Source organism: Hyla sarda, chromosome 3, assembly GCF_029499605.1.
Source record: "Hyla sarda isolate aHylSar1 chromosome 3, aHylSar1.hap1, whole genome shotgun sequence".
Classification (NCBI taxonomy): Eukaryota; Metazoa; Chordata; class Amphibia; order Anura; family Hylidae; genus Hyla; species Hyla sarda.
In genome coordinates, this window is record NC_079191.1 from 331,680,003 (window position 1) to 331,705,027 (window position 25,025).

Consider the following 25,025-nt stretch of genomic DNA (forward strand, 5'->3'; position numbering starts at 1 on the left):
CAATCTGTCCCCCTTACCTCTATATCAGTGTTTACCAACCAGAATGCCTCCAAGTGTTGCAAAACGTGGCATGCTGGGAGTTGCAGTTTTGCAAAAGCTGGAGGCACCCTGGTAGCAGAAATTAGTGTGCGACATGGGTATGCAGCAGAGCTGAATGTGTGATTATGTGTATGCATGACCACGCACACATTCAACTCTGCTACATATACCTGATCACACACTCAGCTCTGCTGCATACACACACTCACACATAAACATAGACCTAACAGCTGTGCCTCCTCCTCCCTCCCTGCACATACAGTGGTATGTGCTTGGCTGTACGGTCACCATGGTTACACTACACAGGTGCAATCTCCTGTTCTCATCAAGAACAGCAGGGAGTTTGAATTTTACACAGTTGGAAGTATGAACTGTGCCTGGAAGTACTTCACCCGCACTATAACCCGGTGTATTATCCCAGTGTATGGGGTTAGACTGCGGCTGAAGGGTGATCACAAGCGATCCATAAACATTGCATTGTTTTTAAAAGGTACATGGAAAGGTTTTAAGCATCCCAGAGATAATCTGACTGGTGTAAGTGTATGTGTGTAAGTGTGTGTTCCAGCATCACGTCCAAACGGCTAAAGATATTAACATGAAACTTGGCACATGTTAATTATATGTCAACACCAAACATAGGATAGGTAATTTAACCCTCCCCCCCCCCCCCCATTTTCAAATGTCGGGGGTTTTGCTTAAAGTCTATGGGAAATATATGTTCCAGCATAACTTCCAAACGGCTGGAGATATTTCGATAATACTTGGTCACGTGATACTTATTTGTTCACTTAAAATATAGGATAGTTAATTTAACCCCCATTTGTGAGGGTTGGGTTTTTGTTTAAAGTCCCATGCAAATCAATGGGAAATGTATGTTTCCACATAACTTCCGTACAGCTGGCGATATTTCAATAATACCTCGTACACATATTACTTATATGTCAAATAAAAATATTTGATAGTTAAATGAACCCTTACCTACACCCTTATATAAAATATGGGTTTTTGTTTTAAGTCCCATACAAGTTTATGGGACTTCCAGTACCTTACTCCACACGCTCCGCATCTCCTGGTGAATGTGTCAGTCCGGCTTGCAAGCCACACCCCATCTCACAAAGATGGCATGGAATATGGGTCGGGATATGGGGTCGGGATCTGGGGTCGGGCTATGAGGTCGGGATATGAGGTTGAGATAGGAGGTCGGGATATGAGGACGGGATATGTGGATGGGATATGAGGTCGAGATATGAGGACGGGATAGGAGGTCGGGATAGGAGGTTGAGATATGAGGATGGGATATAAGGTCGAGACAGAAAGACGGGATAGGAGGTTGGGATAGGAGGTTGGGATATGAGGACGGGATCTGAGGACAGGATATGAGGCCGAGATAGGAGGATGGGATAGGAGGTCGGGATAGGAAGTCGGGATATGAGGACGGGATAGGAGGTCAGGATGTGAGGTCAAGATATGATGACGAGATATGAGGACGGGATATGAGGACGGGATATGAGGACGGGATATGGGGACGGGATATGGGGACGGGATATGGGGACGGGATATGGGGACGGGATATGAAGTCAAAAGCTTCCTCCTGTGTTGATTTTCCTCCCTAACAAGGATTAGGAAGGAAAAACTGGGCAACGCCGGTAACTCAGCCAGTTCTTCTAATATTTGTGGACTCATTCATTCTTTGGGTTACCTTGACAGCTCGACCTGGTTCTGCCAACTCCCAGGCTTGTTTTAAGGCTCTTATCTCATCTATACGCTCAGTGTCTTTCTTCACTTCCAGCGTGTCCGCCTCACTTGTTTCACTGACAAATCGCAGAATCCAGAAAGGTTTGTTTAGGTCATTTTGCTGCTGGGCCTGGAACACATTGACAGAAAAGCTGATTTGCAGTACAAAGTAGCTGTTATTGAAAGACATTTAAAAATATTTAAAACGCGCCTCAGTTTTTTTTTTTTTAACTTTTGGCATGTCATGAAGATACAGTATGTCAGAAGCTTTCATTTATGTAGACCAAACTGGACATGATTGTAATATGGAATTCCTGGGTATATAGAAGTGCTTGTAGATAAAAAAATATTATAGGGGTACTCCAGTGGTCCGAAAAATATAAAAGGGAGATTTAGAAAAAAACTATTGCCTTTGTTTCTATTAAAAGACCATAGATCCTAAACAGGAGCAAACTCCCATAGAAAAACTCTCCTTCTCCAGACAGTTTCTGACACAGACAGAGGTGGCAGCAGTGAGCACTGTGGTCAGACTGGAAAGAACTACGCAACTTCCTCTGGTGCATACAACAGCTGATAAGTACTGGAAGGGTAAGATTTTGAAATAGAAGTAATTAAGAAATCTGTATAACTTTTTGGCACCAGTTGATTTGAAAACTTTTTTTCCCACTGGAGTACCCCTTTAGAGTGCATCTACAGCTACACACTTTTTTTTTTTAACTATTGATTCTTTATGATATATTTAATAAGGAGTCAGAATTACAGTACCCCTCACACATGTCTAGCAGATTTCTGGATACCATAATGTTTACTTTTTTCATGAATACAACATTTTCTAAACAGTTACCTAAAGGGGGCTGCCGCTGCTGCTACCCGAAGGGGTCTGCTGCTGTTACCTAAAGGGGTCTGCTGCTACCTAAAGGGGGGTTATGCTGCTACCACTACTACTACCTAAAGGGGGCTGCTACTACTACTTAACCCCTTAACAACCACGGACGTAAATGTACGTCCTGGTGCGGCAGTACTTCGCGCACCAGGACGTACATACACGTCCTGTACATGACCGCGAGCATCGGAGCGATGATCGGGTCATGTGCGGCAGGTCCCGGCTGCTGATAGCAGCCAGGGACCCACCGGTAATGGCCGACATCCGCGATCTTGCGGTTGTCTGCCATTAACCCCTCAGATGCCGTGATCAATACAGATCACGGCATCTGTAGCAGCGCGGCTACATTTTATGCTGATCTGATCGCCCGCAGCATGGCCGTGGGGATCAGATCAGCTAACATTGAGTTCCCCTCACCTGCCTCCTCCGCCTTCCCGACATCTTCTGCTCTGGTTCTGAGATCGAGCAGACCAGAGCAGAAGATAGCCGATAACACTGATCAGTGCTATGCCCTATGCATAGCACTGATCAGTATTCGCAATCAACTGATTGCTATAAATAGTCCCCTATGGGGACTATTAAACTGTAAAAAAAAGTTAAAAAAAAAAAACATGTGAAAAATACCCTCTCCCAATAAAAATTTTAAATGTCCCTTTTTCCAATTTTACCCCCAAAAAGTGTAAAAAATTTTTTATTAATAAACATATTTGGCATCGCCACGTGCGTAATTGCCGATCTATTAAAATATAATGTTAATGATATTGGTGAGTATGGTGAACGGCGTGAATGTAAAAAAAAAAAAAAAAGTCAATTTTATTAAAAAAAAAAAGTTTTATATACTAAAAATGAGCCTTCATACGGCCGCTTATACAGAAAAATTAAAAACTTATAGGTCGTCAAAATAGAGGGATTTTAAACGTGCTAATGTGGTAAAAAAAAAAAAAGGTGCGTTTTTTTTAAGCGCAACAATAATAGAAAAGTATGTAATCATGGGTATTATTTTAATCGTATTGACGCACAGAATAAAGAACACATATTGTTTTCCGTAAATTGTACGGCATGAAAACAAAACCTTCCAAAATTAGCAAAATTGCGGTTTTATTTTAAATTTCCCCACACAAATAGTATTTTTTTGGTTGCGCCATACATTTTATGGATAAATGATTACAATGACAACTGGTCGCGCAAAAAACAACCCTCATATTAGTCTGTGGATGAAAATATAAAAGAGTTATGATTTTTAGAAGGTGAGGAGGAAAAAAACAAAAATGCTAAAATAAAATTGGCCTTGTCCTTAAGGTCAATATGGGCTTGGTCCTTAAGGGGGGGGGCTACCACTACCTAAAGGGGGGGCTGCTGCTACTATATATGGGGGGCTTCACCTAACTACCAATTCGGGGGGGCTACCTACTCTTCTCCCAACCCACTTATCTACCCACTATACTGTGTAGGACACCAGGGGGTTATTATTACTTTATGGAGCGCTATAAGTGCTTGAAAAGTGCAGGGTCTAAAATATTTGTCTGGCATATTCTGTGGAGACAAGTTGTGGATGAAAGAAATCGTCATGGAGGTCTGAGATGGATGGAAAAGAAAGAGGAAACTTAAGGACTTCAATTAGAGAAGACGTCACCTGATGTAACTGTATGTAATCACTTATATGGTCTGCAGAGCCTGTGTTGAGCTGAGGTCACTAACGTCTATGTACAGTGATTTATTCAGTATCAGTTTGATAGTATTATCCCATTACTATGTGGGGGTAATGTGTAGTCATGGTGTGGTATAATTAGTACTTCCTTGTATGGTGGTGTTGCTGGTGATACTGTGTATAGTGGTGTTATTCAGTATCAGTATGGTGGTATTATCCCGTCACTATATAGTGGTAATGGTATTGGTAATGGTCATGGTGTTGGGCAATTATTTATCCCTTGTATAGTGGTGATATTGGTCTGTCTATAGTGTTTTTTATATATATATATATATATATATATATATATATATATATATATATAATAACAGTATGAATGTATTAGTAGGAGTAATATGTTGTCCTGGTGTGGAGGTATTATTTGGGGGGGGGGGGGGGGGGGGTTAATCAAAACCTGTCCAGAGTAAAAGTTGTCCATAGCAACCAATCAGATTCCTCTGTGCGCCTCTGGTGAGCGGCAATATATACACTGTATGCACTGCCATTCTCGTAAAGGGGTATTCCAGGAAAAAAAACTTTTTTTTATACATATATCAACTGGCTCCAGAAAGTTAAACAGATTTGTAAATTATTTCTATTAAAAAATCTTAATCCTTTCAGTACTTATGAGCTTCTGAAGTTAAGGTTGTTCTTTTCTGTCTAAATCCTCTCTGATGACACCTGTCTCGAGAAACACCCAGTTTAGAAGCAAATCCCCATAGCAAACCTCTTCTAAACTGGGCGTTTCCCAAGACAGGTGTCATCAGAGAGGATTTAGACAGAAAAGATAACCTTAACTTCAGAAGCTCATAAGTACTGAATGGATTAAGATTTTTTAATAGAAGTAATTTACAAATCTAGGCAAAAACAAAGATAAGCATGCACTCACCGCCGGTAAGCTGCTACGGGCTCCGAGTCCGGGATCACCACGGCATAGGTGTAGACGGTAAGGGGCGCTCAGAGGCTACGCCGGCTGTTTCGGACGTAGGAACGTCCTTCTTCCGGCCTCCTGGAGGCCGGAAGAAGGACGTTCCTATGTCCGAAACAGCCGGCGTAGCCTCTGAGCGCCCCTTACCGTCTACACCTATGCCGTGGTGATCCCGGACTCGGAGCCCATAGAAGCTTACCGGCGGTGAGTGCATGCTTATCTTTGTTTTTGCCTATATCGATACTTTACCTTGTGTGTGCACCCCGCAGGTGCTGCTTACATATAGAAGTGAGTCCGGATGCTCCTAGCGGTTACCTCGTGGTATTGTATGTTTGCTAGTTCCACCTATTTGGTTTGCTACCTGGTATGCTCTTATGCTCTCTCCTTCTTGGATTTTCTAATTTACAAATCTGTTTAGCTTTCTTGAGCCAGTTGATATATATGAAAAAGTTTTTTCCTGGTATACCCCTTTTAGTTTGCAGGCTGGGGGGGGCTCATGATTGATAGGGTTTTGCCTAAGGCCTCACAAAGACTAGAGCCGCCTCTGTTAAAATACACCCCTTTTATTATATGACAGGTTAGATTATTTTGCACGTTCATAGCCAGCTGTGCTCCTGACCATGTGTATGGTACTGTAGGAACACTTGGTGGCAGCATTTGCTTAAGAATTACACAACATGCAAATGATCTCGAACATTATAAAATTTCCGCACTGATTTTATGCTAAAAGCATAATTTATGTTCACAAATTTTTCATGAAGAGTGTGTTCTGGGATTAGAAACCCAATAAGAGGAAATTACAAAGCATTGCATGCCAATCATACAAGATACAGTAAATCAAATTAAATGGAAAAATTCATTTAAAGACGTGCAATAAGTTAAAAATGTAAATGTACTTAAAGCTGTGAGCGGTGATGAAACCTGAAGCTAATGCTGCAAACAGTTATTTGTGAGCTGCATACAATGGAGAATAGGAATTTTATAAATTATTAGCTTTCACAACCAGGTTATTGGCATTTATACAAACATGCCTGTAATTGAATCAATCCACTCTTTTTCCTGACTTCTCACACGTTCTGAGATACAAGGATTATCCCCTTCTTAATAAGTGATACATTATCACCAGGATATTGCATCACGGCATGATAGATCAGTGTCCTATCCTGAGAATGATGTGTCTGAAGCCCCTTTAGGTTATTTTCACACAGCGGAATTTCCATGCGGAATTGTGCTGAAGAATTCCTCCAGAAGTTATGCGGAAATTTAAAGCACATTGAGGAAGTTATCATTGCTTTTACTCTGGTTTTTAAGGGGGGAAATTTGTCAAACATTTTGTCTTAGATACTGTTTATAGACTATTCATGGCAGTTTTTGCTTTAGAAGACCTGTCTTTAAATTTTGCAGAATTGCGGGCGCAATCCCATTGAATTCAATTGGGCTTGAAATTTGGAGCACAAAGAAATTCCACCAGAATTCCACTACAAGCTTTGCAGAGCGGAAATTTGAGTGAAAGTGCAAAATTCTGCCATGTGGACATAGCCTTAGGGTCTATTCACACAGGCGGAATTTCTGCACCAACTCCACTTCCGCTTCTTGGCTTGTGCGGATTTTGTGTGGAATTGGTGCAGAATTCATGCAAAAATTTAGAAGTGTGGAATCCCATTGAAGTCTATTGGGCTTTCATTTGAGGCGGAATTCTGCAAGCGGAAATTCTGCTGTGTGAATTGGCCCTTAGGCTGAAATCCGCCATGTAGTTGTTGTGGATTTTGACCTCTTGGGGACACAGGGCGTATGCATACGCCCTGCATCCCCGATCCTTAAGGACTCAGGGCGTACCTGTACGCCCTGAGTACTTCTGGTTCCCGCCGCTCATGGGCGGGGTCCAGACTGGGATGCCTGCTGAGATCGGTCAGCAGGCATCCCAGCATATCGCCGAGGGGGGGTCCTGAGGACCTCCCATATCGGCGATTGCTACCGATCACCGGTAAATACAAAAAGGCGATCTGCGGCGATTCCAGGTCATTGGGTGACCCCATGACCCAGAAAAGGTGGATGATCAGTGGTGTAATATACAGCACCAATCATCATCCGTACTGTCCTGGGAGGTGGCCCCATCCCAGGACAGCTGTGATTGGGTGGTTGTAGTGACCACACCAACCACATTGTATGAGGAGGGGGGAGGAGAGCAGGAGCATGTTGCTCCGCTCATCACCTTTTGTGTCTGGTGTTGAGAAGGACAGACCCCGTCCTGCATCTCCCCCCTCACAGTGAAAAAAGTGCCCCCTGGCACATTAGAGCTTAGGGACAGTTTAGTTAGGCAGGGACAGAGCATTAGGGGTTAAAAAAAAAAGATAATTATTTTTTTTGTTGTCAGCGTACCGTCTGTATGTGTCCGCAGCACCTTTAGCTGCGTGACCCGGGCCCTACAGGGTCGCTGCGGTCTTCCCCCCATTTTTTTTTTTTGCTAAACTGTGTGGCCGTCCCTGTACCATATAAAAGAGTGGCATGCCACCGTTAGCTAAAGCCCACTCGCCGGTGATCAGTCCTGTAGTACAGATTAGCGTTTTTTTTGTGGTGCAGGCGCTTTATCGCGGAATATAAGCGTCTTTTTTATTTTCTTTTTTGCACCAGTTAGGCGGTACGTGCCACCATTAACAGGCCAGTGCTGTGTGGACGGACCTTACCTGTGTGTGTGGCCTGCCCCACCGCTGTCAGTGATTTATCACTGATCAGCATTTTTTGGGGGTTCAGGTGGGTGCTTTTTTTCGGGTTGTAGCGTTTTTTTATTTTCTTTTTTTTTGTGTGGGGGTCTGTGTACGTGCCACCAGCTGAGTGGCCGGACCCCTACTGACTTCTGAGCTCCCTGCCACCACCAAGCGCTAATCAGTGTGCACACCACTGATTTGGTAAACTTTTTTTTTTTTTGTCGCAGGGACTTTTGCGCTTGAAGTCCTTTTTTTTTCAAAACTTTTTTCCTTTTTTTAATTTAGTTTTATTTTATATTTTTATATTCTTGTTCTTAGAGCAGGTTAGTAGTTTAGGGCAGGAAGTCTCGCACCACACCACACATAGCACGCACACCAATAAAGTTTTCCCTCACACATACAAACACTTCACCCCCCATCAGAGTAGGGCATTTTCAGCGGAGGAGGCATATGCCATACTTTCCTCCGACACAGAGGACGAGGAAGACCCCCCCCTTCCTTATTTCTTCCACGTTTTCCTCATCATCTTCAGATGATGAGCCACCAAGGCGGCAGAGACGTCGCCATGCGGGGCCACAAACCTCCCCTGCTCCTGACCCTGTGCCCCAAGCTAGTATGAGTCCCCCAGGTGCTCATACTAGTCAAGCCCCCCAGCCAAGTTAACTGGTGCCCCGTACCGGAGAACTTATCTGGACTGAGCCAGCGGACCACGAGCCCGTGATTCCTGAGTTTGTTGTCAACTCAGGAATCAAGATTGACATTGTCCCGTCCCTGGTTCAAGGCCATTCGGAAGTGTTTGCATTATGCTGATAATGTGGCATGTCCACCCTGAACTGATCCCGCAAATGACCGCCTGTATAAAATCAGACCGGTCATCAATCACTTTGGGGCCAAATTTTGGAAGGCCTATGTCCCTGGAAGGGAGGTCGCTATTGATGAGTCTCATCAGCTTTAAGGGGAGACTCAGCTTCCGGCAATACATCCCAACCAAGCTGGTGCGGTATGGCATGAAGATGTATAAACTTTGCAAGAGTACCTCAGGGTACACTTGCAAGTTTATGGTGTATGAGGGACGAGAACCCTGTATGGAACCCCCAGAATGTCCTCCCACTCTGGGTGTTAGAGGGAAAATTGTTTAGGGCCTTTTGCACCCATTGCTAGATAAAGGTTACCACCTTTACATGGATAACTTACACTAGTATCCCTCTCTTCACATCCCATGCCGCCAGATCCATGCTCGCTTGTGGAACAGTCCGGAAGAATCAAAGACGTCTTCCTTCCTATCCCCAGCAGACTCCTATCCCCCGGGGTGAGTCCCGTGCCTTTTCCCATGAAATCCTGTTGCTGGTCAGGTATAAGGACAAGAGGGATGTCCTTAAGCTCACCACAATTCATGGGAACGGCAGCACCACGTCCCTGTGCGAGGTACCGTAGGACCGGTCCTCAAGCCCGATTGTATTCTGGGCTACATTCAGTATATGGGGCGAGTTGATCTCTCTGATCAAGTCCTCAAGCCATTTAATGCCATGCGGAAAACACAGGCATGGTACATAAAAGTTGCGGTCTACATGGTACAGGTTGCCATGTACAACTCTTTTGTACTGTCCCAGTATGCTGACAACACAGGGACATTCCTGCAGTACCAAGAGGAAGTTCTAAAGGCCCTGCTCTTTGGAGACTGCCAAAGAGTGGGTCAGAGCACCTCTGGAACTTTGGCTCCCCGGATCGTCCCCGGCCAACACTTTCCAGGTGAGGTCTGCCACACTAGAAAGAAGGGACGATCCCAGAAAAAATGCAGTGTGTCACAGGAGGGGGATTCGGAAGGACACCACCCCTCAGTGTGACACTTGCCCCGATCATCCGAGCCTTTGCATTAGAGATTGCTTCAGGGAGTATCACGCACTTCCATGGAGCACTACATTTTTAATCCTTTCCCTAATTTTAATTCCCTGGAATTCGACTATAATGTTCCAAATTTTAAAGCCAAACACCCCCCCAAAAAATTTTTTTATTTTTTTTTTAAATAACAAACGTATTTCCCAATACCCCTGATGATATATATTTTTTATTAGAATATTTATTTTTCATGGGACACAGAGTCAACAGCATTGGGGGTCTGCAGTTGCCTCAAATGCGCAGCGCTCTCTCCCCACCTGAGCAGGATGCACACTTGAGGTAACAGAATAGGGACGGCCACACACATCACATTCCCAGAATGGTGATTCAGAGCATAGGGTTTGGGGCGGGCATCATTTTTACTTTTGGCTCTACTCTGGGTCATCATTCTGGGAAAATAATTGGCATATCAGTAATAAAATTGCAGTTTTCAGTTCCCCCAAACTACACTCCTGGAAAATAAATTTAGGGAACACCATCTGTTCCAAATGTCCACTTCATCCCTATACATCTTCCCTAGGAGGTGTTCTGTTTGTAATAGGCTCACATGTGGGTGTTCCTTTCTTGTATTTTCCTCTGAATGTATGTAACTGTAAGAAACCGTTAGAAACATTGGCCGCAAATGCGAAGAGTTCTCGCTCATGAGCTCTGTCGTATTTCCAGGTGACAATTCGGAGTCACATGTTTGTTGTTCCCAGAAAGATGAAGCAGAGCATACGTTGAAAATTGCAATTTTCAAAAGCTACCCTTCATCCATTCCTGGGAAATAAATTTAGGAAACACCCGTGTGTTCAAAATGTCCTCTTTACCTCTATACCTATTCCTCAGGGAGTTATTTTCTGTAATGGTCTCACGTGTAGATGTTTCATTTTTGTATTTTCCTTTGAATGTATGTAACCATCAGCTACTGATATGCCATAGGCCTCAAATGCAAACAGACCTCTATGACTTCTGAGCCGCCTTGCTGTGCGCCCGCCCAGCACGTTACCCCATATGTGGAAGTATTTCCATAGTCAGGAGAAAAAGCCCTCCAAAATTTGTAACCCAATTTCTCCCATTACTCCTTGTGAACATGTTAAAAATTGGGTAAACCCAGCATTTTAGAGTGAAAAAAATAGTTTTTTTCAAATTATGGCTCACTGTTCAAAAAACCTGTGAGGTATAATTACTACTGTACCACTTGTTCCCTTCCTTGAGGGGTGTAGTTTTAAAATTGTGGTCACTTGCCAGGGATTTTTTTCTTAGATTTTATGTCAGAACCTCAACCATTGCAGTGCAAATCACCACTTTAGGCCTCAAATTTCATCTGTGCTGTCTCACTCCTAAGCCCTGTTTTGCACTCCCATAGCGCTTTTCCGCCATATATGGGGTATTTCCTTATTCTGGAGAAATTTGGCTACAAATTTTGTGGAGGTGTTTTTCTCTTACTACTTGTGAAACCAAAAAATTTTTTGTTAATACCAGCAATTCAGTGTTAAAAATCAATTCTTTAACTTTTTACGGCCCACTGTTCAAAAAATATTTGAGGTGTAAGTATTCACTATAACCCTTGTCACGTTCCTTGAGGGTTGTAGTTTCTAAAATGGTGTCACATGTGTTGGGTTTCTGCTGTTCTTGCACAATGGGGGCACATGGCCCCCGACTTCCCTTCCAACAAACTTTTCACTCCAAAAGCCCAATGGCGCTCCTTCTATTCTGAGCATTGCAGTGCACCCGCAGAGCACTTTACATCCACATATGGGGTATTTTCTTTCTCAGGCAAAATTGCACTACAAATTTTGGGGGCCCTCTTCCCCTATTACCCCATGTGAAAATGAAACATTTGGGGTAACACTATCAATGCAGTGTGAAAAATCAAATTTTTTCACTTTTACGGACCACTGTTCAAAAAACCTGTGAGGTGCAAGTACTCACTGTAACCCTTGTTAAATTCCTGGAGGGGTGTAGTTTCCAAAATGGTCACAGCCGTCACGCCCCCTCTCATAGACTTGCATAGCGGGGGCTGGGGGTGACGTCACATGGGGGCGGAGTCGTGACATCACAATACTCCGGCCCCGTGGTTGCCACCCGGCTGTTTGTGAGCTGGCACCGCGGCTTGCAGCTCAAACAGGTGGGTGGCGAATACAAGATTGCGCGGGTCCCCAGCGGTGGGACATATTATCTCCTATCCTTTGGATAGGGGATAAGATTTCTCAGGGCCGGAGTACCCCTTTAACCCCTTAAGGACTCCGCCCAATTGGGCCTTTATTTTAACATTTTCGTTTTTTCCTCCTCACCTTCAAAAAATCATAACTCTTTTATATTTTCATCAACAGACTAGTATGAGGGCTTGTTTTTTGCACGCCCAGTTGTCCGTTGTAATGCCATCACTCAATTTACCATAAAATGTATGGCGCAACCAAAAAAATACTATTAGTGTGGGGAAATAATATACTTCTCTATTACTGTTGCGCTTAAAAAAAAATCGCAAACTGTTTAACCAAATTAGTACGTTTAAAATCCCCCTATTTGAAGACCTATAACTTTTTCATTTTTCCGTATAAGCGGCGGTATGAAGGTTCATTTTTTGCGCTGTGATCTGTACTTTTTATTGACACCATATTTGCTTATATAAAACTTTTAATACTTTTTTTTATAAATTTTTTTTGAATAAAATGTTATAAAAAAGCAGCTATTTTGGACTTTTTTTTTTTTTTTACGTTCCCACCGTTCACCATACGGTACCATTAACATATAGTTGGGATATTTACGCACGCGGCAATACCAAATATGTATGTAAAATATATCTTTTTTTTACACCTTTTGGGGGTGAAATAGGGAAAATGGGACAATTTACGTTTTTATTGGGGGAGGGGGTTCTTCACATTTTTTTAAACTTTTTTTATTTACTTTTTTACTTTTATTTTTACACTTTAATAGTCCCCATAGGGGACTATTTATAACAATCATTCGATTGCTAATACTGTTCAGTGCTATGCATGGGACATAGCACTGATCAGTATTATCGGTCATCTTCTGCTCTGGTCTGCTCGATCTCAGACCAGAGCAGAAGAACCATGAAAGGCAGCAGAGGCAGGTTAGGGGACCTCTGTCTGCCGTTCTGGATGATCGGATCGCAGCGGCAGCGCTGCGGGCGATCCGATCATCCATTTTAGTGACCGCGATGCTGCAGATGCCGTGATCTGTATTTATCACGGCATCTGAGGGGTTAATGGCGGACATCCGCACGATCGCGGATGTCCGCCATTACGGGCGTGTCCCTGGCTGCTATCAGCTCTGATGCTCGCGGTTATGCATAGGACGTAAATGTACGTCCTGGTGCGTTAAGTACCAGCTCACCAGGAAGTACATTTACGTCCTGCGTCGTTAAGGGGTTAAAGGGGTACTCCGCCCCTAGACATCTTATCCCCTATCGAAAGGATAGGGAATAAGATGTCAGTTCGCCGGGGTCCTGCTGCTGGCGACCCCCGGGATCTCGGCTGCGGCACCCCGCTATCATTACTGCACAGAGCAGACTCGCTCCGTGCGTAATGACCAGCGATACAGGGGCCGGAACACTGTGATGTCACGGCTATGCCCCGTGTGACATCACGGCCTGCCCCCTTAATGCAAGTCTATGGGAGGGGGCGTGATGGCCAGCACGCCCCCTCCCATAGACTTGCATTGAGGGGGCGGGCCGTTATGTCACGAGGTAGCGGAGCCGTGACTTAACAATGCTCCGACCCCTGTATTGCCCGTCATTACGCACGGAGCAAGTCTGCTCTGTGCAGTAATGATAGCGGGGTGCCGTAGCCGAGATCTCTGGGGTCCCCAGCAGCGGGACCCCGGCGATCTGACATCTTATCCCCTATCCATTGGGTAGGGGATAAGATGTCTAGGGGCAGAGTACCCCTTTAAGGGATGACAATAAGCAATCTACTTACCTGTGATTCAGGTCTTGAAACAGGGGTTGACTGAAGTCTCTCTCTATCCTTGTCCTTACCAGACTTTTCTTTTTCAAATTTCTCTGCTATTTTCTCTTTGCCTTTTTTGGCAGTTTTTGGAGTACCTGCCGATTTCAGGCTTTCTGAGCTGTTGAGTGTCTCAGCTGTAATTTCCTCATTCTTCTCTGCACATATTAAATAGGAGGGAAAAAATCAGTTAGTTTTGAAAAGAATATACATAAAGGTAGAACATAAACATTTATATAATAGCAACTGGGATGCAAGGGTTACAATTAATTAAATTTAGAGCAGCTATTTACATGTAGTAGCATCTACAACAAATACTGTATTCATCTGTACTCATCTGGCGGCATCATCAATGCTAAATCGGTTTCCAAACACCCACAAAAGACATTGACAACCATACACGTTACAAACACGCACCCATTCAAGCACCCCCCCCCCCCACCACCACCACAGAGCCCCAGTGGGATGTTACTGATTCAGAGCAGACAAAACATTTAGACTATTTGGTTGCAGTTTTCAGAGCTAGCCAGCAATGCAAGATCTGGTCAAATTTCTGGTTTATATAAAGGATTTTTGTACATGGGGATGTATTTACTAACCAATTCAATTCATTGGGTAATGGATAGTGTTTCAGTAGATTTCCAAGCAACACTATAACTTTCCTGGCACAAAAGAGGAGGAATCTCTTTTTTTTGTTATAGTGTCCCTGTACAAACTCATTTTGAATAATTAATAAACAAACTTGGAGGAGTGAATGTAAAGAAAATCAAAATAAGTGTTAGGAACAACAACACCACAGACCAACATACCCGAGTGTAGAAAGGTTCCCACCTCCGCATGTATGAGAAAATCACAGGCGCTAATCACAAAGCAAAAATAGGAGTGTCTGACCTGTTCCCACTAGTCAGGGGATAGGTCAGAAATATCTACACTATACTTGGAGAATGCCCTATAAAAAGGTCTAGAGCCCTGTAGGCAAAGACAAAGAGCCACATTGTGCTCTAAAGGCACGTCTGCGTTGGAGGTAATGGAAGAAGACCCATCAGGTAAGCACTAACTTATCCACCACAGATTACTGAATGTGTATTGTTCCAGTAGTTATTCAGCTATGTGATTAGCTAAGGAGCCAGAAGGGAAAAGCTTTTATGCCTTTAAATAAGAATTTGTCCTGAATATGATCTTAAAGGGGTTGGCAACCTTACAACAACTTTGATGCAAACCGTAGTAATAATGAGGCTTCACTGTGGCCCCGCTCTGCCCTCCCTACTCCAAGTAGGGAGGGCAGAGTGTCCTTGTGTACCGAACAGACCGCTCATCTGTCCATAACATGGCACTCTGCATCCTCAATTGCCCCTGTACTACAAGCTTAAGCGCAGTGTATGTCACATGCTCCTCCACAGACAGCTATGTTATGGATGGTTAAGTATATGGACAGTATAAGTAAGTTAATCTTACTTATTATCATTATAGTAATTATTATTGCTATGGTTTACCGCAAAGTTGTTATAAGCTATCCAACCCCCTTTAAGACTATAAAACAGCTTTGGCCAAAGACCACAGTGTTATGCCAATGAAAGCAAATGTGGTCACATTGCAACATGCTAGTTGCTGCAACTGTGACTCGAAATTTATGCCCAAGAGATTTGTGGCAATTGTCTGGTCAAGGTCCACTTTCACTAGCTGCAATTCAAACACACAACACTGTGATTTATGGCTGCATGATTCATGTAGTAGCTAAAGTGTATAGCCCTAGCCTAATGCAGTGTTGAGGAAGGAGTTTGGTCTGGAATAATTGGTCCCTATTTCACGAGTAAAACTGCATGCCTCAATCTTGAATGTTTGTTGGCAACCCATTGCTAAATTGCTGTGTGAACATAGACTTAGGGTCTATTCACACATACAGAATACTGCACATATTTCATGAGAAGGATTTGAAGCTGCAGATTTTGTGTCGCTGATTTTAATATAAACCAGTTGACTGTAAACAGCATCAAATCTTGTGAATCAAATATGCACAGGATACTGTACGGGGGGTATACACCCTAAACATTTGTATGGTAATTAGCTCTTATGTAACGGATTCTAGTGTGTATGGCTCAGATAGGAAAATGACATTGTCTACAGCACTAATATGTCAGCACTATATAAAAATTAGTAAAAGATAAATGCTAATGCTCCCATTTATGTTTTCCTATTAATACGTATTCTATGTAATTGATAGTTGTCTAAAATGAATGGGCACAGTAGGTGGCACTGTTCCGTTAAATTTACAAACCTCCAAAGGGAAAAAAAAATATTGTGTCATTTTTCAATGTTCCATGTACAATCACATGTACATTTTCCAAAAATAGTCGCTGGAAAAAAGTAATTGTTGTATATAACAGCAACATAGTGCAAGAGTTGTGTCACGATGCCGGCTGGCAGGTAGTGGATCCCCTGTGCCAGAGAGGGATGGCGTGGACCGCGCTAGTGGACCGGTTCTAAGCCACTACAGGTTTTCACCAGAGCCCGCCGCAAAGCGGGATGGTCTTGCTGCGGCGGTAGTGACCAGGTCGTATCCACTAGCAACGGCTCACCTCTCTGGCTGCTGAAGATGCTGAAGATAGGCGCGGTACAATGGAGTAGGCAGAAGCAAGGTCGGACGTAGCAGAAGGTCGGGGGCAGGCGGCAAGGATCGTAGTCAGGGGCAACGGCAGGAGGTCAGGAACACGGACTAGGAACAGACAAGGAATGCTTTCACTAGGCACAAGTGCAACAAGATCCGGCCAGGGAGTGCAGGGGAAGTGAGGTATAAGTAGGGAGTGCACAGGTGGAAACTAATTAAGCTAATTGGGAAGATTGGGCCAGGCACCATCATTGGTGCACTGGCCCTTTAAATCGCAGAGACCCGGCGCGCGCGCGCCCTAGGGAGCGGAGCCGCGCGCGCCGGGACAGGACCGAGGGAGAGCGAGTCAGGTACGGGGACCGGGGTGCGCATCGCGAGCGGGCGCTATCCGCATCGCGAATCGCACCCCGGCTGAAGGCGGGACCGCAGCGCACCCGGTCAGTGGATCTGACCGGGGCGCTGCAACAACGAAGATGAGGCGAGCGCTCCGGGGAGGAACGGGGACCCGGAGCGCTCGGCGTAACAGTACCCCCCCCCTTGGGTCTCCCCCTCTTCTTGGGGCCAAAGAACCTGAAGAAAAAAAACTCAATTTTTCCGAGATTAGGTCCAATGCAAATTAGGAGGGGTTCTGTGTGGAAATGTACGACAAAGTCCAATCTTTTATTGAAAAAACAATAGATGTAGAGGGGTCTGGCGAGACTGGTCACAGGAACGTAGAACCTGTTGATGAGAGAGGCCAAAAAAAATTTTCCTGCAGATCCGGAATCCAAGAAGAGCATAGTAGAAAAGGAGAAGGTAGAGGCAGATATCCGCACAGGCACAGTAAGGCGTGGAGAAGCAGAGTTGACATCAAGAACTGTGTCACCTTTGTGCGGAGTCAGCGTGCGTCTTTCCAGGCAGGGAGGACGGATAGGACAATCCTTCAGGAAGTGTTCGGTACCGGCATAGTACAGGCAAAGATTCTCCATGCGGCGTCGTGTCCTCTCTTGAGGTGTCAAGCAAGACCGGTCAACTTGCATAGCCTCCGCGGCGGGAAGCACAGGAACAGATTGCAGAGGACCAGAGGAGAGAGGAGCCGGGGAGAAAAAACGCCTCGTGCGAACAAAGTCCATATCCAGGCGGAGCTCCAGACGCCATCCGGAAGAACGCATGTCAATGCGAGTGGCTAGATGAATGAGTTCATGTAGGTCAGCAGGAGTCTCTCGTGCGGCCAGAACATCTTTAATGTTGCTGGATAGGCCTTTTTTAAAGGTCGCGCAGAGAACCTCACTATTCCAGGACAACTCGTAAGCAAGAGCACGGAACTGAATGGCGTACTCGCCAACGGAAGAAACACCCTGGGCCAGGTTCAGCAGGGCAATCTCGGCTGAAGAAGCTCGGGCAGGTTCCTCAAAGACACTTCGAATTTCCGAGAAGAAGGAGTGTACAGAGGCAGTGACGGGGTCATTGCGGTCCCAGAGCGGTGCGGCCCATGACAGGGCTTTTCCAGACAGAAGGCAGAACACGAAAGCCACCTTAGACCTTTCAGTAGGAAACTGGTCCGACATCATCTCCAAGTGCTGGGAACATTGCGAAAGAAAGCCATGGCAATACTTAGAGTCCCCATCAAATTTGTCCGGCAAGGACAGGCAGAGGCTAGGAGTGGCCACTCGCTGCGGAGGAGGTGCAGGAGCTGGCGGAGGAGATGATTGCTGAAGAAGTTGCGAATGTTGGCGCACTTCCGACAGCTGGTGGGTTAGAAGGGCGACCTGTCGGGCGATATCAGAGGCAACTGGCAGGGGATGTTGGTGCAAAATGGTGGACACTTCCGACAGCTGGTGGGTTAGATGGGCGATCTGTCGGGCGATATCAGAGACAACTGGCAGGGGAACCTCAGCGGGATCCATGGCCGGATCTACTGTCACGATGCCGGCTGGCAGGTAGTGGATCCCCTGTGCCAGAGAGGGATGGCGTGGACCGCGCTAGTGGACCGGTTCTAAGCCACTACAGGTTTTCACCAGAGCCCGCCGCAAAGCGGGATGGTCTTGCTGCGGCGGTAGTGACCAGGTCGTATCCACTAGCAACGGCTCACCTCTCTGGCTGCTGAAGATGCTGAAGATAGGCGCGGTACAATGGAGTAGGCAGAAGCAAGGTCGGACGTAGCAGAAGGTCGGGGGCAGGCGGCAAGGATCGTAGTCAGGGGCAACGGCAGGAGGTCAGGAACACGGACTAGGAACAGACAAGGAATGCTTTCACTAGGCACAAGTGCAACAAGATCCGGCCAGGGAGTGCAGGGGAAGTGAGGTATAAGTAGGGAGTGCACAGGTGGAAACTAATTAAGCTAATTGGGAAGATTGGGCCAGGCACCATCATTGGTGCACTGGCCCTTTAAATCGCAGAGACCCGGCGCGCGCGCGCCCTAGGGAGCGGAGCCGCGCGCGCCGGGACAGGACCGAGGGAGAGCGAGTCAGGTACGGGGACCGGGGTGCGCATCGCGAGCGGGCGCTATCCGCATCGCGAATCGCACCCCGGCTGAAGGCGGGACCGCAGCGCACCCGGTCAGTGGATCTGACCGGGGCGCTGCAACAACGAAGATGAGGCGAGCGCTCCGGGGAGGAACGGGGACCCGGAGCGCTCGGCGTAACAAGTTGATGTCTGTTTACTTATTTGGAATGTGCTATATGTGATCATTCAGAATCAGGTACGACAAAGGGAAGCCTGAGTTCACACTGGGTTTCTGCAGTACGCTAATGGTATTATTCAACATTCCCTCATAAAAGGAATGCTGAAGTACACTGTGGCCTAAAAAATGTGTTATTTTTATGTTTCTTTATCATCTATGGCACTAAACCTTGCATAAGTGAGGTTTCAGAGACGTTAAATTGTTGTCTCACTGGTTCGCCAGTTGGAGATTTATGACATACTGGCAGAGAAAGACACTGGTAAGTGAAGCCAAAATTGAGCTTTTTATTCTACTAAAACAAAAAAACAAATACTATGTCTTGTATGAGCCAAACTACATACCCCATCTCTGTAAACCTCCCCTAGGCCAGGCTCTCATTTTGATGGATAACATACCACTGTAAGCCACTCTATTTTCCCTGACAAAAACAAACAAATCTGCTTCGGAGGCACCCTGTGCAAAAACTTAACCACGGCATGATTTAGACAGAGGGACAATACAATGTAAAATATGATATTTAAAGTTATATAATGAAAATTGATTTTCAATAAACAAAATAGCATAGCCCTGTTCATGTTTTCACTGATTATATTTGTTATTTCTATCCCATTAAAGGGGTTAGTTATTCAGGAATAAAAAAAAATTAAAAAGCTAATTTCTTTCAAAAACAGCTCCACGTCTGTCCCCAGGTTGGGTGTGGTTTTACAACTTGGCTCCATTCACTTCAATGGAACTGAGCTGCAGAACCAAACCCAACCTGGAGACAGACGGGGAGCTGTTTTTTTTTTTTTTTTAAAGAAAGTAGTTCTGTTTTTCTATTCCTGGATAACCCCTTTAATTCTAGCCCTTGTTATGGTGGTGAAAACGCACATATGCTTAAATAAAGCAGGCCCCAGAAAGGCTCATGCATATGTGTGTTGTAAGGATCCATATCACATGAATACCAATTTGATGCCATAAGGGTTTGCATTGGGCCTACACATTTGCCAGTCAGACACATTACTGTCAGGATCTGTTGCGATGGGATTTTTTTCTAAAGGTGTGTGTGAAACTTCCCTTAAAGTTATTTCACATAAATCTAAAGAAATGCCAAGGCTCTAACTAAGCCACGGGCAGCGAGGGGAGAAGCTTTAAAGTTCCAATTGACTTCAATTGTAGCCTTGGCGCAAAAAAAAAAAAGGGTCATCTCACTTCAGCCATTTCTCCTTTTCCCACTGAAGTCATCAGGAGCTGGGTTAGAAGCAGTGAGACTATGTTGTTTTTAAATGTGTAAAGATACCTGTAGTGTGATTTCACTGTGTTTTATTAAAAAAGAAAATAGTTTGATGCAGTTTTTTGAGCCAGAGCCAGAAGTGTATCCTGTATAAATTTGAAGTAGTATATACATCTTTTCTTTTTATTTCCCATTCATTTTGAATTCATTTGCTTTGATTTAAAGGGGTACTACCGTGGAAAACTTTTTTTTTTTTAATCAACTGGTGCCAGAAAGTTAAACAGATTTGTAAATTACTTCTATTAAAAAATCTTAATCCTTCCAGTACTTTTTAGAGGCTGTATACTACAGAGGAAATGTTTATCTTTTTGGATTTCTCTTATGTCACGACCACAGTGCTCTCTGCTGACCTCCGCTGTTCATTTTAGGAACTGTCCAAAGCAGGAGAAAATCCCCTTAGCAAACATATGCTGCTCAGGACAGTTCCTAAAATGGACAGCAGGGGTCGGCAGAGAGCACTGTGGTCATGACATCAGAAAAATCCAAAAAGATTCCTCATATCCGCATCAATTATGTGTCTCCATTTGTTTTTGCAGAATTCCACTTTTTCTGCATTTGTCGCAGAATCGATGCGGAATCCATGTTGCAGAATCTGGAAGTTTTCTGCTTGATTCCGCAGCAAAGTTTTAAAGATGAAATACATCTGGAATTTGTGCATTCTGTGCGATTTCTGGACCAATTCTGCACAAATTTAATCCCCATTGACTTCAATGGGTTTCCGCAGCCGAAGTCCGGAAAAATATAAGATCAGACACGCCAGTCATCAGGCACGGAGCAAAAGCTAGCTCTGTGCACCAGATGACAGTGTGTGCTGCAGGAGAGATCACAGGGGTTCCCAGCAGAGGACCATTGTATTGGGGATAAGATGTCTAGGGACAGAGTACCCCTTTAAATGGGCTCTATCAGATACAAAAACTTTTGATATGTTGTAAAGCATGCAAAACCAATAGGTTTTGCAATTGCTTTCATTAGAAACTTTTCAGTATTTCATACTGAAAAAGCCAATCAAACAACTGCCCCCCTGTCTGCTTGGACACATACTAGTCCTGCTGTCTCCATGCATCATCACCAATGTCATGGACATACTTCCTTGATTGACAGCTGTGAGCGCAGGGCTCATAGCTGGAGGAAAAATCCTCCCACTGTTAGCTTGTGTCCCGCTACTGTCAGTGAGGAAAAGCTTGGAGTTGTAGTTTTGCTAATGCTAGGGGAGATGTGAGCAGACAGCATACTGAGGGAGAGGGTGGTGACCTGCACAGTGAGGCCACGCCTCCTCCCTTTGAGAGGAATTCAGACTAGTGAGCTAAATTAAAAGTGGAATAAAAAAATGAATAAAGGTGCTTGACACAAAAATTAGATGTACATGGCCAGGATTAGGTACTGAGTGATATATAAAAAAAAAAGCTTTTTTGTTGGATCTGACAGGAACGCTTTAATGACATGAACTGTCATCTGTCAGTTCAGGTCATCAGAAATGTCAGGACTTGTGGCAGTAATATGTACCTGAACATGCAGCTATATTATGCCTGTGTGAATCATAGCCTTAGGATGGTGTCACACACAGCGTTTTCAGGAAAGCTGCCATTGCAATGTTTGATTTAGTTTTCTGAAGCAAGGTCCTGATCTAAGATTTTCTGAGCTAACTCCTTCATCTGTATTCCCAGTTCATTTTTAATCCTCTTCTGTGTGTGAAACAACTCTTAATGGCATTTTATAGACCTTATTCAGATGCATGTATTGTGTTACGTAGTAGATTTTCTTTTGCTTGAATTTTTTTTATAACTGAATTGCTCCATATGTAATGTTATTTCCTCCATAATACGGTTTTAGTAGTAGACAGTGTTTAGATTTCTTATTGACTCCATCACCATGTTTTATGACCATAACCTCATTATCATTTCTTATGTTTTGAAAGCAGGGATCTCACAGATTCTATCTCTATCAGTAGTGTTTCTATGCTCTGCTCCTGCCCAGCATGTTCAGCTGCTGTGCGTAGGATAGAAAGCACTTTTGCTAGAATTTGAAGTACAAGCTGTTTAGAGAAATGAAAAGATTTTATAAGATTATTTTTGAAGCTGGTCATACTTTTTTTTAACCCCTTTCCATGTTTGGATGTAACTGTATGTCCATTTTAGTGGTCCCTTCTTGCAAATGGAAGTACAGATATGGCCAGTGGATGGCATAAGCACAGCTACTGCGCACACTGTAATAGTTAATATCCTGCTTCAATGGTCAGCATTGGCATTACCTCTGATCCTATTGTTCAGAAGAAGGGGGCTCCACCCCATGAGCACCCTTCACTAGGCACTACTGTGAGGAGGAACCAGTTTGTGTGGAGCAAATCTTTGTGCTCTAAGGGCCTATTACATGGTTCATACAAACAACTGCTGGATTGTTCATACTGACTCCACACTGGGCGATATAGTAGGGCACTAAAAAATAAGAAGTGGATGACTAAGGGGAAGGGATGCACTTCATAGATTAATGTGGTTTTAAAAGTAATCGATTAAGAGTAAGGCCTGGGCTACACTAAGACAAGTGTTAGATGCAGTCCTTAACCCCTTAAGGACCCAACACATTTTCACCTTAAGGACCCGACCATTTTTTGCAATTCTGACCACTGTCACTTTAAGCATTAATAACTCTGGAATGCTTTTACTTTTCATTCTGATTCCAAGACTGTTTTTTTCGTGACATATACTACTTCATGTTAGTGGTAAATTTTTGTCGATACTTGCATCATTTCTCAGTGAAAAATTCCCAAATTTGATGAAAAAAATCGAAAATTTAGCATTTTTCTAAATTAGAAGCTCTCTGCTTTTAAGGAAAACAGACATTCCAAATAAATGATATATTGATTCACAAACACAATATGTTTACTTTATATTTTCATCATAAAGTTGACATGTTTTAACTTTTTGAAGACATCAGAGGGCTTCAAAGTTCGGCAGCAATTTTTCCCAAAATGTTCAAAATCGAAAATTTTCAGGGACCAGTTCAGTTTTGAAGTGGATTTGAAGGGCCTTCATATTAGAAATACCCCACAAATGACCCCAGTATAAAAACTGTACCCCTTAAAATATCCAAATTGACATTCAGTAAGTGTGTTAACCCTTTAGGTGTTTCACAGGAATAGCAGCAAAGTGAAGGAGAAAATCTAAACTTTTTACACTCGCATGTTCTTGTAGACCCAGTTTTTTTTATTTTTACAAGGAGTAATAGGAGAAAAAGTCCCCCAAAATCTGTAACCCAATTTCTCTCGAGTAAGGAAATACCTCATATGTGTATGTCAAGTGTTCGACGGGTGCATTAGAGGGCTCAGAAGGGAAGGAGCAACAATGGGATTTTGGAGAGTGAATTTTTCTGAAATGGTTTTTGGGGGGCATGTCGCACCCTATGGTGCCAGAACAGCAAAAAAAAAACACATGGCATACCATTTTGGAAACTACACCCCTCAAGGCACGTAACAAGGGGTCCAGTGAGCCTTAACACCCCACAGGTGTTTGACGACTTTTCGTTAAAGTCGGATGTGTAAATGGTAAAAAAAAATTTCACTGAAGTGCAGTTTTTTCCCCAAATTTACCATTTTTACAAAGGTAATGGGAGAAAATGCCCCCCAAAATTTTGAACCCCATCTCTTCTGAGTATGGAAATACCCCATGTTAGGGCGTAAAATGCTCTGGGGGCGAACTACAATGCTCAGAAGAGAAGGAGTCACATATGGCTTTTGTAAAGCAAATTTTGCTGAAATGGTTTTTGGGGGGCATGTCGCAGTGTAAGGGGGTGTATATGTAGTGTTTTACCCTTTATTATGTGTTAGTGTAGTGTAGTGTAGTGTTTTTAGGGTACATTTGCACTGGCAGGTTACGGTGAGTTTCCCGCTAGGAGTTTGCCCTGCGGCAAAAAATTTTACGCAGCCCAAACTTGAAGCAGAAAACTCACTGTAAACTCGCCCGTGTGAATCTACCCTGTACATTCACATGGGGGGGCAAACCTCCAGCTGTTTCAAAACTACAACTCCCAGCGTGTACTGACAGACCGTGCATGCTGGGAGTTGCAGTTTTGAAACAGCTGGAGGCACACTGGTTGGAAAACCTTCAGTTAGGTTCTATTACCTAACTCAGTATTTTCCAACCAGTGTGCCTCCAGCTGTTGAAAAACTACAACTCCCAGCATGTACTGATTGCCGAAGGGCATTCTGGGAGATGTAGTTATGCAACAGCTGGAGGTACGCAACTACAACTCCCAGCATGCCGAGACAGCTGTTTGGGCATGCTGAGATTTGCAGTCTTGCAACATCTGGAGGGCTACAGTTTAGAGACCACTGCACAGTGAACTCCAACCTGTGGCCCTCCAGCTGTTGCAAAACTACAAATCCCAGCATGCCCATACAGCAAACTGCTGTGTGGGCATGCTGGGAGTTGTAGTTTTGCAAGATCTAGAGGGCCACAGTTTAGAGATAACTGCAAACTGTAGACCTCCAGATGTTGCTAGGCAACTCACCGGCTTCCATAGGATCCAGTGAGCCAGCCACACGACATCGCCGCCCGCTGATCACCGCCACCCGCAGCCTCCGGATGGGTAAGTGGATCTTCTGCCGCCGGTCCGCTGCCGGTTTCCCCGTTCTACTCTGCCTATTGTGGGTGGGCAGAACGGGGAAGCC

At 44.3% G+C, this 25,025-nt stretch overlaps 1 protein-coding gene across 8 annotated transcripts in view; it reads right to left on the minus strand.

Moving 5' to 3' along the window:
* Positions 1-25,025, minus strand: part of ADGB (androglobin) — a 231,417-nt gene that overhangs the window by 25,739 nt on the left and 180,653 nt on the right. For all 8 annotated transcript variants that reach the window (XR_008891477.1, XR_008891478.1, XM_056567311.1 and 5 more), the window contains 2 exons: positions 13,796-13,980; positions 1,739-1,903 (listed from right to left, as the gene is read on the minus strand). Coding sequence is in view for 6 of the 8 variants with exons in the window: in XM_056567311.1 (XP_056423286.1) it covers positions 1,739-1,903; positions 13,796-13,980 (350 nt within the window). In the remaining 2 variants the exon portion in view is untranslated. The remainder of the gene's footprint in view (positions 1-1,738; positions 1,904-13,795; positions 13,981-25,025) is intronic.